The sequence below is a fragment of the Ctenopharyngodon idella genome, chromosome 6 (assembly GCF_019924925.1).
Source record: "Ctenopharyngodon idella isolate HZGC_01 chromosome 6, HZGC01, whole genome shotgun sequence".
NCBI lineage: Eukaryota > Metazoa > Chordata > Actinopteri > Cypriniformes > Xenocyprididae > Ctenopharyngodon > Ctenopharyngodon idella.
In genome coordinates this window covers 25,529,807-25,542,882 of record NC_067225.1, presented here as the reverse complement: position 1 = coordinate 25,542,882, position 13,076 = coordinate 25,529,807, and the positions used below count along the sequence as shown (strand labels likewise).

Below are 13,076 nucleotides of genomic sequence, written 5' to 3'. Positions count from 1 at the left end.
TGTGGTACAAAGGTCTGAACTCTAGGGAGGGATGTGACGTAAACTTTTAGAAACACGGAAGTCAGGCTGCAGACAGACATTCCCGAAGTGTGAGTGAATCTGCAAACTTTCACTGCACCGTCACTAGCAGGTCAGTATCATTTCATCTGCTTAATAATAAAATCTCGAATATATTTTACGGGTCGTATTGCTCTGTAGACTATATGTTGCTACAGGTAACGCTGCAAGTGTGCACTCGTTTTAGCCGCGAGCTTTGCTTTAACCCCATACCTCATGACTGGCCATACCTCATGTTTAAAATCGCGATTCTGAACACTTGCAATTTCACATATAACATAATATGTTTCTTTGTGAACACATTTGTCATTTAGTAAATGTTTTCATTGTTGACTAGACACACCCCCGTGATTTCTGTGAAGGCGTTTTCTGATAGGCTGCCAGGAAGCTCTACGTCACTTACAGTAAACTTCAGCATTTACTTACAGTCTCAGCAGGACCCTGACTGTGCTGAATTATTGTTTATCATGTTTTGAAATTTTATATCATACTATTTCCAAACTGGGGGTTTGAAAAATGTTGATTAAAAAAAGAATATATAAAGAAACATTTGGAATATTTTCTTAATAAATTGCCGGTTTTCCATGTTAGAAAAAAAAAAAAAAGTTCCCAAAGGTGAAATAATTTAAAATTCACCCTTATGTTTACTTAACTGTGATATTGTCATAAAAAATATATTATTTCTTTTTTTTTTTAATGTATTTTAAATATATTAAAGGGATAGTTCACCCAAAAATGAAAATTCTGTAATCATTTATTCAACCTCATGTTGTTCCAAACCTGTATGAGACCTGTATAGGGGGAAAAATGAATCAGTACTAAGGAAGTCAGTTGATACTGTCAAACTACAGTATGTGGTTATCAACATTCTTCAAAATATCTTCTTTGTGTTCAGCAAAAGAAAAAAAAACAGGTTTGGAATAACATAAGGGTGAGTAAATGATGACAGAATTTTCATTATGGAGTGAACTATCTCTTTAAGTATTGCATATTGTACTAGGTCTTGCCTAACTGACTCCACATAACCTCTGATCAATTGTTTATTGAATGTTTTAATATATACAATATTTAAACATTATATGATTAATTATGAACAGAGAGGAAAGAGAATGGCACCTAAGAGAAGGGCAACATCAAGCACCAAAGCTGGAGGGAAGAAGGTAAAGAAGGAGCCTGAAGCTCCACCAAAGGACAAGTTCACCTCTGTCAAAGAGGCCCTGAAGGCAACAGCACCGCAGGTGAAAAGCACGAGGAACCCTGACAGCTTCTGTCATCTATCAAACGCTGAGGTGAGACCAAACAAGTTTTAAATAATGTACAATTATGTTTAACTAACATTTAAAGGGATAGTTTACCCAAAAATGACAATTCTGTCATCATTTACTCACCCTCATGTTGTTCCAAACCCATAAGACTTCCGTTCACCCATAAGACCCGTAAGAATTTTAGCTCAGTTTCTGTACCTCCGATGACAGCAATGCAACTACCACTTTGATGCTTCAAAAAGTTCATAAAGAGATCGTAAAACTAATCCATATGAATTGAATGGTTTAGTCCAAATTTTCTGAAGAGACCCGATCGCTTTATATGATGAACAGTTTGAATGTAGGCTTTTATTCACATATAAACCTTTATCAACTCACACATCAGTTAAGGTAAATGGAAGCTCAAACATGTTCGCTTGACGTGCAAGAACCAATGAGGTTCAATCTCGTGTTACGTAGCATATTTGAGATTCTATATAAGAACCAATGAGGTTTGTTCTCGTGCATTAAGCATGGTTGAGCTTCTGTTTATGTTTGCTGATCAATGTTTAAATGTGAATAAAATCCTAAATTCAGTCTGTTCAGCATATAAAGCAATGAAGTCTCTTCAAAAAATTTGGACTAAACCACTCTTTATGAACTTTTTGAAGCTTCAAAGTGGAAGTTGCGTAGCTGTCAAAAGAAGAACAGAAATAGCTCAGATTTTATTAAGAAATATCTTCATTTGTGTTCCGAAGATGAATGAAAGTCTTATGGGTTTGGACCAACATGAGAGTGATTAATTAATGACAGAATTTTCGTTTTTTTGGGTGAACTATCCCTTTAATGTCTTGAGTTCATTGCGAATTGTGAGTTTTCAGTTGTTATAGAAATGCAAACTATTACTTGCCCTGATTCACAGAAACATCTTGTGTGATTCAAACTAACAGGTTCACGAAGATTACGACTGTATGCTAAACCAAACTAACATTGGAAACAACAACAACAAATTCTATGTAATCCAAGTCTTAGTGTCTGGAGGGAAGTACTATTGCTGGACAAGATGGGGCAGAGTTGTAAGTTGCTTCATTTTTAAGTCCATCAAATATGTCACAACATGATTTGCATAAATGCTCTTGTAGCTTCTAATGGATTACTTAATTTTCCTGTCTTTCACTGTTTTCAGGGAGAGTCAGGCCAAAACAATTTAGCTGGTCCATCTACCGCTGATGCATCCGTTAAGATTTTCGAAAAGAAATTCAAAGACAAGACCAAGAATAATTGGAGCGATCGAGAAAACTTTGTCTCGCATACTGGGAAGTACACATTGATAGAGGTAGATGGGGATCAGGATGCAGAAGTGAAGGTAATTTAGCCTGTTTATCAGTTTTTGCAGCAACAAGCCATGTCCTTGTTGTCCAAAGACTAACACATTTGACAGTTTCTAATGTTTTGTGTTTCTTGCAGGTGGACTCTGTAGACGGTGGAAATGTGAAGGTGAAAAGTGAACAACACGTTCTGCCTTGTACATTGGATGAGGCAACTCAAAGACTCATCCGATTCATCTTCAACAACGACATGTTCAAAGAAGCCATGTCCAGCATGAACCTTGGTTTAGTATCATTGTGATATAACTTTGAATCATTAAAGTTCCCTATTATGCTATTTTAAAGGTTTCTAATTTTGTTTTGGAGGTCTCCCACAATAGGTTTACATGCATAAAAAAATAATAATTTTCTCATAATATACATTGCAGCATCACCTCCTTTTTCACAGTGTCTGAAACGGTTCGATCAAAGATTCGGTCTCTCTAAACCCCTCCTTTCTGAGAGCCTACTCTGCTCTGATTGGTCAGATGACTTTGATCTTTGAAACTTTGAAGACCTTTTACATTCACAAACAGCTGTATTACATACTACATGAAAGTTCATATCTGAAAAAGCATAATAGGGGCACTTTAAATGGACTGTAAGTCCCAGTTCTTTTGTTTCAATAGCCATGTTACTGAGGTTCGTTTATAACTTGTATTTGGTAACTGGAAAAATGTTATATTTTAAAAAGTCAGTGAAATAGACTTCAGATCACTCAGGGATTCATTTCCCATTTTACATGCATTTCTGAAGGCCACAGGGGAGTTGTGGCATTGTGATTGTAAACTGAATGTGGGACTTTTTGCTTCCTATTTGAGCCATATCTACCACTTTTCTGAGCTCCATCTGTATCATCAAATAAGATCCATTTCTGTGAAGGAGTTTCATGTGTCATATATTTCTCTGTCAGATATTAAGAAGATGCCTTTGGGGAAACTCAGCAAGCAGCAGATAGCCAAAGGCTTTGAGGCTTTGGAGGAGATTGAAGCTGCAATAAAGAAGGGGGAACAAAAGAAGTTAGAAGAACTCACCAACAAATTCTTCACCATTATTCCTCATAACTTTGGCCGCAACAGACCCCCTATCATCTCTGATGATTCTGTTCTTCAGGGCAAGAAGGAGATGCTTTTGGTGAGATACAAAGCAGTTACTGTGTACTGAGAATGTTTCAGTTTCATGAAATATGGCTAGTTGTCACACCTTTTACTGTGAATATTTCTCAGAATAGGTTTAAGTCAAATCATACGTCTTGGCTACAACAGAAAAACAAACACTGATCTTGTGTTAGCTGAATGGCCAATCTCGATAAGAGTGACCAAAATCCAAACTTTGTTTTGCTTGTATCTTGTAGGTTCTTGCAGACATCGAGGTTGCCCAGAGTCTTAAAGCTGAATCTGAGAAAGCCACAGAAGAAATGAAGGATATGGTGCCTCATCCAGTTGACCAAAATTACCAGTCTCTGAAATGCAAGCTAAGTTTGCTGGATAAGAAATCGAAGGAATATAAGGTTTCAATGCACAGCAATATTTATATTCCACATTGGAAATCAGGGATTCAAAATCTAATTTAAATCTGGTAAACAAACTTTTAAAATGAATAAATGATACAATGTTTATACATTGATACAATATTATCAGCATAACACTGAAAAGTTGAATTAAAGAATTAACAGATTGTCAGAATGTCTTGCCTAAGAATATGACCTAGAAATATTACAATAGCAAAATTGAAAATATTTTATGTAAATATTGTACTGTAAAATTGTAAATATACATGTCAAATTTTTAACAAAAACAAAATGCAAAATTTCCAGATTTAAATGAAAATTCCCAGATTTTCCCTGAAGGCATGAACATATTTTAAAAACATAATGAATGATGTTATATTATTTAACCTTTGTTATAGTCATTTAAGTCTTTAAGTTATTTAAGTCTATAAGTTATGAGTTAAATTATGGACCTTTACTAAGCTTGAAACTGATGTATAGATATGTGGTATAGATAAAGAAAAACTACAGTATGCTCAGAAGTGCTTTCTCTTTTTTGTATTTAAGATAATTGAGAAGTACTTGAATGCAACTGGACGCAAAGGACTCACTTTAGTGGACGTCTGGGAAGTTGACAGAAATACAGAGGTGAATAGTATTGCATAATTTAAGTTTAAAGTTTCCACATAGTAAGCAGTAAACGATAAAAGTAAACAGTAAAATCTTAACATTAAATGTCAAAAAAGTGCAAATGTACTGTCATTTTGAACTCTTGTTAGGTTCCCATTAGCTTCCTAATTTAATTTCAAACCAGCAGTGAGCACTCGGCCTCAGTGGGTGTTGAATTCTGTTCATTAGTGAGTCTCTTCTTATCCTAATTAAATCCTTTGTGTGTGCATTCGTGTGTGTATTTGCTTGTGTAGGCTGAGCGCTTCAGGGAAAATGATGCATTGGGGAACCGGAAGCTGCTTTGGCATGGAACAAACGTGGCAGTGGTTGCAGCCATTCTGAAGAGCGGCCTTCGTATTATGCCCCATTCTGGTGGACGTGTGGGCAGGGGAATCTATTTTGCCTCTGAAAACATAAAATCTGCGGGCTATGGTGAGAAACAGGACCTTCTTTGCATCAGTATAGACTTCAAATGGAAAAGAACAATAGAAACACATATGAAGTTTAATTAGATACAACATAGCAACATTTCCTTGCATTTCCAGTGTGCAAAAATTGGTGATGTGGTAGAAATTACTCATAGGTACTTTTTATCTCTAAAATGATTTTTCTTAATTTCTTTATTGTGTTTGCAGTGCATCCATCCAACAACATTGGCATCATGTTTCTAAATGAAGTTGCTTTGGGAAAAGAACACACCATCACACAGGATGATTGCAGCTTAAGGAAGGCTCCCGCTGGCTATGACAGCGTAGTTGCACGAGGAACCCAAGAACCAGGTTTTTCTAAATACAATTAAAAAATCATTACTCATTTCTTTTTATTGACTTGTACAGCATGTTAAGTTCTTGGCAATGTTTCAGTCTCTTTTATTTTTTCTCTTCTTCAGATCCCTCGAAAGATGTCTCCATTGAGTTTGATGGTAAAAAGGTGGCGGTTCCTCAGGGAAAAGCCATAAAACAGCAGCAGTACGAAGGAAGTTACTTCTACAACAGTGAGTATCTCATCTATGAGGAAAGCCAGTGTCGCATCCGATACCTCCTGGAGTTGAAGTTCAATTATCACTAGAGCTGATTTGAAAACATGGAACTGTAGCTACATATATAGCCACTTATATATGCCACTTTTGCTATGTGATTTCACTCTCACATACTGTATAAAGCGTTGAATGTTTGAGTTAATTAGTCGGAAAGTCTACAAATATTTGATTACTCCATTACATCTTTATCATGTACTGTAAACTTTGGTTGGTATAGCCTTACAGTATGTTTGCTCATTATGCCTTTTCTCTGAGTGAGGTTTGAATGTCTTCCTATCATTACTATTCTGTAATTATGTTATTCATATTAGAAACATCACTGCTGGTTTCTGTACTGTCATAAAAAGTTAGCATACATGTTTACCTTTAAACATTTGAAAAATGTTGAATAAATGTGTAATTTCATTAAAAGAACAACATTTTCAAAAAGGGCCAAAATGAAGAAGGATAAAAGATTGTAATTTTTTTTGAAAGCTTGTTTTTTTTTTTTTTTTGTCAATTAAATACTCTTATTTTACACAGAATAAGAGTATTTTATAAAAAAAAATTCTGAAGTATGATTGAAGCCTAATTAAATTATTTGAGAATATTTGCACTAATTTGCACTAATTCATGCAAGCTGCTCATATATTGCTGATAATCATTGCTTCTAAAGGAAGTCTAATGCTATTACGGCCCTTTATACTTTTGTTTGGTTAGATGTTTGTTTTACCAAGCATTTATTTTAAGTTGTTTACACAATTATATTGTACTACAATAGCTATAGATATTATTCCATATATTTTTCTCTTTTATGTTGTAAGCTTTGAAGTAAAGTTTTGTTGTAAATGTTAATGTAACTGCTTAGTACTGAAAAAAACTGAAGATAATAAATGATTATAATTATATACTTGTAGTGTTGTGTTCTCCTCATAACCAGTAGATGTCACTTTTCAAAGCACAAAGGTTTTATTGAACAAGTCCCATTAGATACACAGCACTGTATGCAATCTGTGAAACTGTGTTCACAAAGGTTAGATTTTCATTATAGAAATGAATCCTTTGCTAGACTTTATATGTGCAGTTATAATCAATATCAATTGTTCTGAGATAAAGAGGACAGCAGTATGACAGTCTTTGCCCACATTCTTTAAACACCACACATGCCTATTTGCAAAAAATGCAAAATATCCTAAAACTGCAAAATATCAAAAAATGTATATATTTTTGAAAACTATATTCAGGGGTTGGACAATAAAACTAAAACACCGGGATTTAGACCACAATAATTTGTTAGTATAGTGTAGGGCCTGCTTTACCGGCCAATACAGCATCAATTCATCTTGGGAATGACAGACACAAGTCCTGAACAGTTGCCAGAGGGAATTTGGGCCATTCCTCTTCCAGAACTGTGGCCAGGTCACTATATGACTCTGGTGGAGGAAAACATTCTCTCACTTGCTCCTCCAAAATATCCCAAAGTGGCACAAAAAAATTTAATCTGCTGACTGCGCAGGCCATGGGAGATGTTCAACTTCACTTTCATGTTCAACAAACCATTCTGTCACAAGTCTTGCTATGTGTATTGCTACGTTATCATGCTAATACAAGGCACCCCCTTCAGGGTACAATGTTTGTACAGCACAGTAGGGGATGCCATGAAATTGCTGCCCAAACCATCACTGATCCATTCCCGTGCTTCACTCTGGGCTGCAACAGTCCGGGTGGTAAGCCTTGTAAAGGTGGACTCGGAGAATAAGACATGTTTCACATTGTCCACAGCCCAAAATTTGAACTCTTGGCACCACTAATTCCGACATTTGGCATTGGCACCGTTGAATCCAGCGTTTGGCTATAGCAGCCCAACCATGACCACAACTCTGTGGAGCTACTGCCCAGATCCGGCGTACATCTGTTTTGCGTGGTATGATGATCTGGGCCACATGTGGCGTGGAATGATGGCACTTGGGTGTACCGCTCCTGTTTGCCAGATCTGAGCCACAAGCAGGCCATAGCAATGCCACATGTCAGCCAAGAGAAAAGAAATAAACCAGAACTGAACTTTATTTGAGCCACAAAATCTTTATATATTATTTATAGAATGATCTTAGCATTAACAAGCCGGTTAACAAGCAGAATTACTGTTGGAAAGAAGAAAACAGAAAAAAGAGACAAACACAAGATCTACTGACTTCAGCCAAAGCCTTAGATGAAATCAACTGAAGATAAAAGAAGAGATTAACTCCACAAACAGCATTACAGCGTCACATATTACTAACCAGATTGACTTTATTTCTGTCATTCATGTACAGAAGTTTAACGCTCATGTTTGTTTCATTTCAAGTCACCATAATGGTGATTCATGTTTCCATTAGTTGGGCTCTTAACTATTATAATATGTTTGTCTTTTCTGACTGCTGTGTTAGTGTGTTTGTCGAACACATTTTCTGTAGCAGAGAAAGTTAAAATGAGATCAGATGATGATTTTTAGGATACATTTACATGACAACTATATGCTTAAAATGGAGAAGTTTTTTATAAACATAAAATCACACTGTATTGCAGAAATTAGTTTGAAAATTGAAGATAAAAAAGATCAACTCTGGACATCACAAAAAGGTATTAAAGGACAGAACAAAAACCACAGCAAAAAGCATATAGTTAGAATTAAAGAAAATAATAGGACAATTCAGCTGCATAATTTCATGCTGTGATGCATGCTGGGAGTTTTGTGCTCTTGTTCCCAGCATGCATTGCGGCATGACACTTTTGATTGTCACCTTTGTTGAGATTCATGTGCTGATTGTTGATGTCTTTGTGTGTCATCTTTGAATAATTATTATTATTATTATTTTTTTTTAATATTCTAATCATAATCACTTTTATTTTAAGAGGTCTCAATAGCAGACAGTTTTGTTTCTTTACAAGATCTTAATGACTGTCAGTTTTGTTTCATTATGAGATTTCAATGACAGTTGGTTTTGTTCCTTTTTGAGATTCTAGTGATGGTTGGGTTTGTTCGGTTATGAGATCTCAATGACGGTCAGTTTCATTCCTTTATGAGATTTCAATGATGGTTGGTTTTGTTCCTTTACGAGAATACAGTAACTGCCTGTTTTGTTCTATTATGACATTTCAATACTGGTCAGTTTTGTTTTGTTACAAGATTTTAATAACGGTCGGATTTCAGTGTCAGTCTGTTTAACTGGTTACAAGATTTTTACGACAGTTAATTTTTTCTGTTATGAGATTTCAATGATGATCAGCTTTGTTCCATTAGGAGATTTCAACTATTTCAAAGATGGTCCGTTTTGTTCTGTTATGAGATTTAAATGACGGTTGGTTTTGTTTTGTTATGAAAGTTCAATGATGGGCGGTTTTATTTCTTATGAGATCTCAATGATGGTAGGTTTTGTTCCTTTGTTCCTTTACATGATTTCAAAGACGGTCGGTTTTGTTTCTTTACGAAATTTCAATGATGGTTGATTTTGGTCCTTTACTAGATCTCGATGACAGTCAATTTTGTTCCTTCACGAGATCTCAATAGTTGACAGTTTGGTTCTGTTATGAGATTTCAATGGTTGTTGAATTTGAAACAAATCAAACTGTCAGTTTTGTTTAATTACGAGACTTCAATGACGGTCGGTTTTGTTTTGTTACAAGATTTTAATGAGTGGTCGGATTTCAGTGTGAGTCTGTTTAAATTTGTTACAAGATTTCAGTGACGATCAGCTTTGTTCCATTATGAGATTTCAACAGCGTTTTTTTTTTTTCTTTACTATTGCAAAGAGTTTTCAATGATGGTCGGTTTTCTTCTGTTACAAGATTACAAAGATAGTCAGTTTTGTTTCATTACAAGATCTCAATGACAGTCAGTTTTGTTCCTTTACGAGATTTCAATGATGGTCTTTTTTTTTTCATTACAAGATTTTAATGACGGTCGGTTTTCAGTGTCGGTTTTATTTGGTTACAAGCTTTCAATGACAGTCGGTTTTGTTTGGTTACAAGATCACAAAGATAGTCAGTTTTGTTTCATTACAAGATCACAAAGACAGTCAGTTTTGTTTCATTACAAGATCTCAATGACAGTCAGTTTTGTTCCTTTACGAGATTTCAATGATGGTCGTTTTTTTTTTTTTTTTTTTTTGTTATGAGATTTCAGTGATGGTCGGTTTTCAGTGTCGGTTTTATTTGTTTACAAGAATTCAATGACAGTTCATTTTTTTCCATTACAAAATTTCAATGATGATTAATCATTAGAATGATTTCTGAAGAATCATGACACTGAAGACTGGAGTAATGGCTGATTAAAATTCAGCTTTGCATCACAGAAATAAATAATTTAAAATATATTAAAATAGAAAACCATTATTTTAAATTGTAATATTTCACAATATTACTGTGTTTTTCTGTATTTTTGATCAAATAAATGCAAGCTTGATGAGCGTATGAGACTTCTTTCAAAAACATTAAAAATAGTTATGAAAAACAAATAGAGTGCTTCCATGTTAGTAAGAACTAAATAATACATCATTTCTAATATAAAACTAACTAACTACCTGTATATGATGTAATGTAGGAACTTTTTTTGCCCCAGGGTTACACCCCTTATTTTCTGGGGTTTATTTTAACTCTTTATTCAGTACAGTTGATGGCAACTGTACCAGAGCATTATGTGATGTGCTAAACGGACTATTTTACACCAGGACCACTGCAGGGCTTCTTAAGCACCTTGTTAGTACCATTGTGCTCTTCAGCAACACTCTTCAGCACAATGGTAACCCAAAAAACTCAGACATACCAGAAACCATTTTAAATTATAAAATAATAGAACATTAAACACTAACTTCCTTTACGAGATTTCAATAAAGGTCAGTTTTGCTGGGTTATGAGATTTCAATGACGGTCGACTTTGTTCCTTAACAAGATTTTAATGACAGTTGGTTTTGTGCTGTTACGAGATTTCCATGATGGTCGGTGTTGTTCGGTTACGAGATCTCAATGATGGTCGGTTTTGTTCCATTATGAGATTTCAATGACAGTTGAGTTTGAAACAATTCAAACTGTTGGTTTTGTTTTGTGACGAGATTTCAATGATGGTTGGTTTCGCTCTATTACGAGATTTCAATGACAGTCAGTTTTGTTTCTTTGTTCTTTTACGAGATTTCAAAGACAGTCTGGTTTTGTTTCATTATGAAATTTCAATGATGGTCTGTTTAGTTCCTTTAGGAGTTCTCAATAGCAGTCAATTTTTATTCCTTTACGAGATCTCAATGACTGTCAGTTTCCAACACTGATAATAAATCAGCATATTAGAATGATTTCTGAAGGATCATGTGACACTGAAGACTGGAGTAATGTCTGATTAAAATTCAGCTTTTCGTCACAGAAATAAATAATATTTTAAAGTATATTAAAATAGAAAACCATAATTTTAAATTGTAATAATATTTCAAAGCAGGCTTGATGAGCATATGAGACTTCTTTCAAAAACATTAAAAATAGTTAAACAAATAGAGTGCTTCCATGTAAGTTGTAAGAACTAAATACTACATCATTTGTAATATAAAACTAACTACCTACCTATATGTGACTTAAAGATTATTTTTGCTCCCCTTATTTTCTGGGATTTATTTTAACCTTTTATTCAGTACAGTTTATGGCAACCATACTGGGGCATTTTACAGTATGTGACATATGGACTATTTTATACCAGAGTTATATCTTTTGTATAGTACAGCTTATTGTTTTTGTACTGGGACCCACAGGTTTCTCTAACACCTCTTCCAGCATCTAGTCTACCAGAAGATCATCCATCTAAATATAAAGCAGGCTCAACCTTGCTCAGCTTCAGTGGGTGTGGAGCGAAAAGCTTTAGATTAACCACTGCAGCACACATTTCAAGCACATTGTTAGTACCATTGTGCTTTTCAGCAACACTCTTCAGCACAATGGTAACCCCAAAAACTCAGACATACCAGAAACCATTTTAAATTCCAAAATAATAGAACATTAAACACTAACAGATCTACTTCTATATTCATATTGATCAAAACACATGAAATAACACTTAATTTTAACACTGACCCTTCCTTTAACAGTCAGAAGCAAAGCATGCTGGGAACTAGAATTCTGCTGTGACTTATTCCGTGAATGGTGTACATACATTCACATTTATATGGGAACATGTATGTGCAATATATATGCACAATAAAGGATCAAACTTTATGAATTTTACATATAATGCTATTTTGTCTTCATGTCTAAATATAGCTATTATTGGTCAATGTATATATTGCAGTAAACGACGATATTAAACGATATTAAAAAATATAAGCACTAGTTTCCCATATGGAAATGTATTATGTACCTCTTGGGCGGACCTCTCCTGTTTGCCAGATCTGGACCACAAGCAGGCCATAGCAATGCCACATGTCAGCCAAGAGCAAAGAAATAAACCAGAACTGGACCGTATCTGAGCCACAAAATATTAATATATTATTTATAGAATTATCTCAGCATTAACAAGCCTGTTAACGAGCAGAATCACTAAAGGAAAGAAGAGAACAGAGACAAACAGAAACACAGTTTCATTGTCCAGCCCCTGTATATGTTTTAATAAAATTAAGGTCAGTAATTTTTGTAAAATTGATATAATGTGCAAATTCTGATTTTTTTTGAATGCATACTATTACAGACACACCTGCATTTAATCTAAATATATTTTTCAGCATTTGAACACAGAAATCTCAATTTCTATAAGCATACATGAACTTTGGTCTAAACTATGTTTACATAATTATTTATTTACATTGTGTTTACCTCATATATTATAAATATGTGCATCTCCAATCATATAATGTTGGGTTTTTAAATATTTGATTTTTATATTAATGTGTTTTTTTAGCAACTTGTCTCCACAACTTATGGAATAACAAGCAGCTGCTAACAAGAGAAATCTTCCCTGTAAAAGAAAATCATTATGCTTTGAATGATTTTCAGACCTTTATGTATAAGGTCAATCAAATACCAATGATAATTACAAGACAATATGTTCCTCTTTCAGTAAAATATAATGAATTATGTTGTTTTCCATTTAAAAAAACAAACAAAACAAAAAACAAGGGAAATAACTTTCCATTGCTAAACTTCCAAACATTTAGTATCTTTGAATGGTCCAAGATATTTTCTATAAGATGCACCAGACATGTAAAGTCTCTAAGAAAAAAACA

The 13,076-nt window shown here is 34.4% G+C and overlaps 1 protein-coding gene across 2 annotated transcripts; it reads left to right on the top strand.

The window, feature by feature from the left end:
- parp3 (poly (ADP-ribose) polymerase family, member 3) lies at nt 1–6,752 on the top strand. 2 transcript variants are annotated; one of them, XM_051897514.1, is made up of 12 exons: nt 36–130; nt 395–461; nt 1,155–1,346; nt 2,252–2,377; nt 2,488–2,667; nt 2,769–2,913; nt 3,582–3,802; nt 4,023–4,178; nt 4,725–4,805; nt 5,081–5,258; nt 5,462–5,605; nt 5,716–6,752. In XM_051897514.1, exons 3-12 carry the CDS (start codon nt 1,167–1,169, stop codon nt 5,892–5,894), a joined length of 1,590 nt encoding a protein of 529 aa, XP_051753474.1. In that variant the 5' UTR covers nt 36–130; nt 395–461; nt 1,155–1,166; the 3' UTR covers nt 5,895–6,752. The 2 variants fall into 2 exon arrangements, with proteins under 2 accessions (XP_051753473.1, XP_051753474.1); XM_051897513.1 differs by lacking the exon at nt 395–461 and having other exon boundaries at nt 1–130.
- Nucleotides 6,753–13,076: the final 6,324 nt, after the last annotated feature.

Excerpts from the sequence above, each read along its gene's own strand:
- parp3 (XM_051897513.1), top strand. The coding sequence starts at position 1,167 with ATGGCACCTAAGAGAAGGGCAACATCAAGCACCAAAGCTGGAGGGAAG. Across the intron at positions 4,179-4,724 it reads AGAAATCGAAGGAATATAAG|ATAATTGAGAAGTACTTGAA; the intron begins GTTTCAATGCAC and ends TTTGTATTTAAG. Across the intron at positions 4,806-5,080 it reads AAGTTGACAGAAATACAGAG|GCTGAGCGCTTCAGGGAAAA; the intron begins GTGAATAGTATT and ends TTGCTTGTGTAG.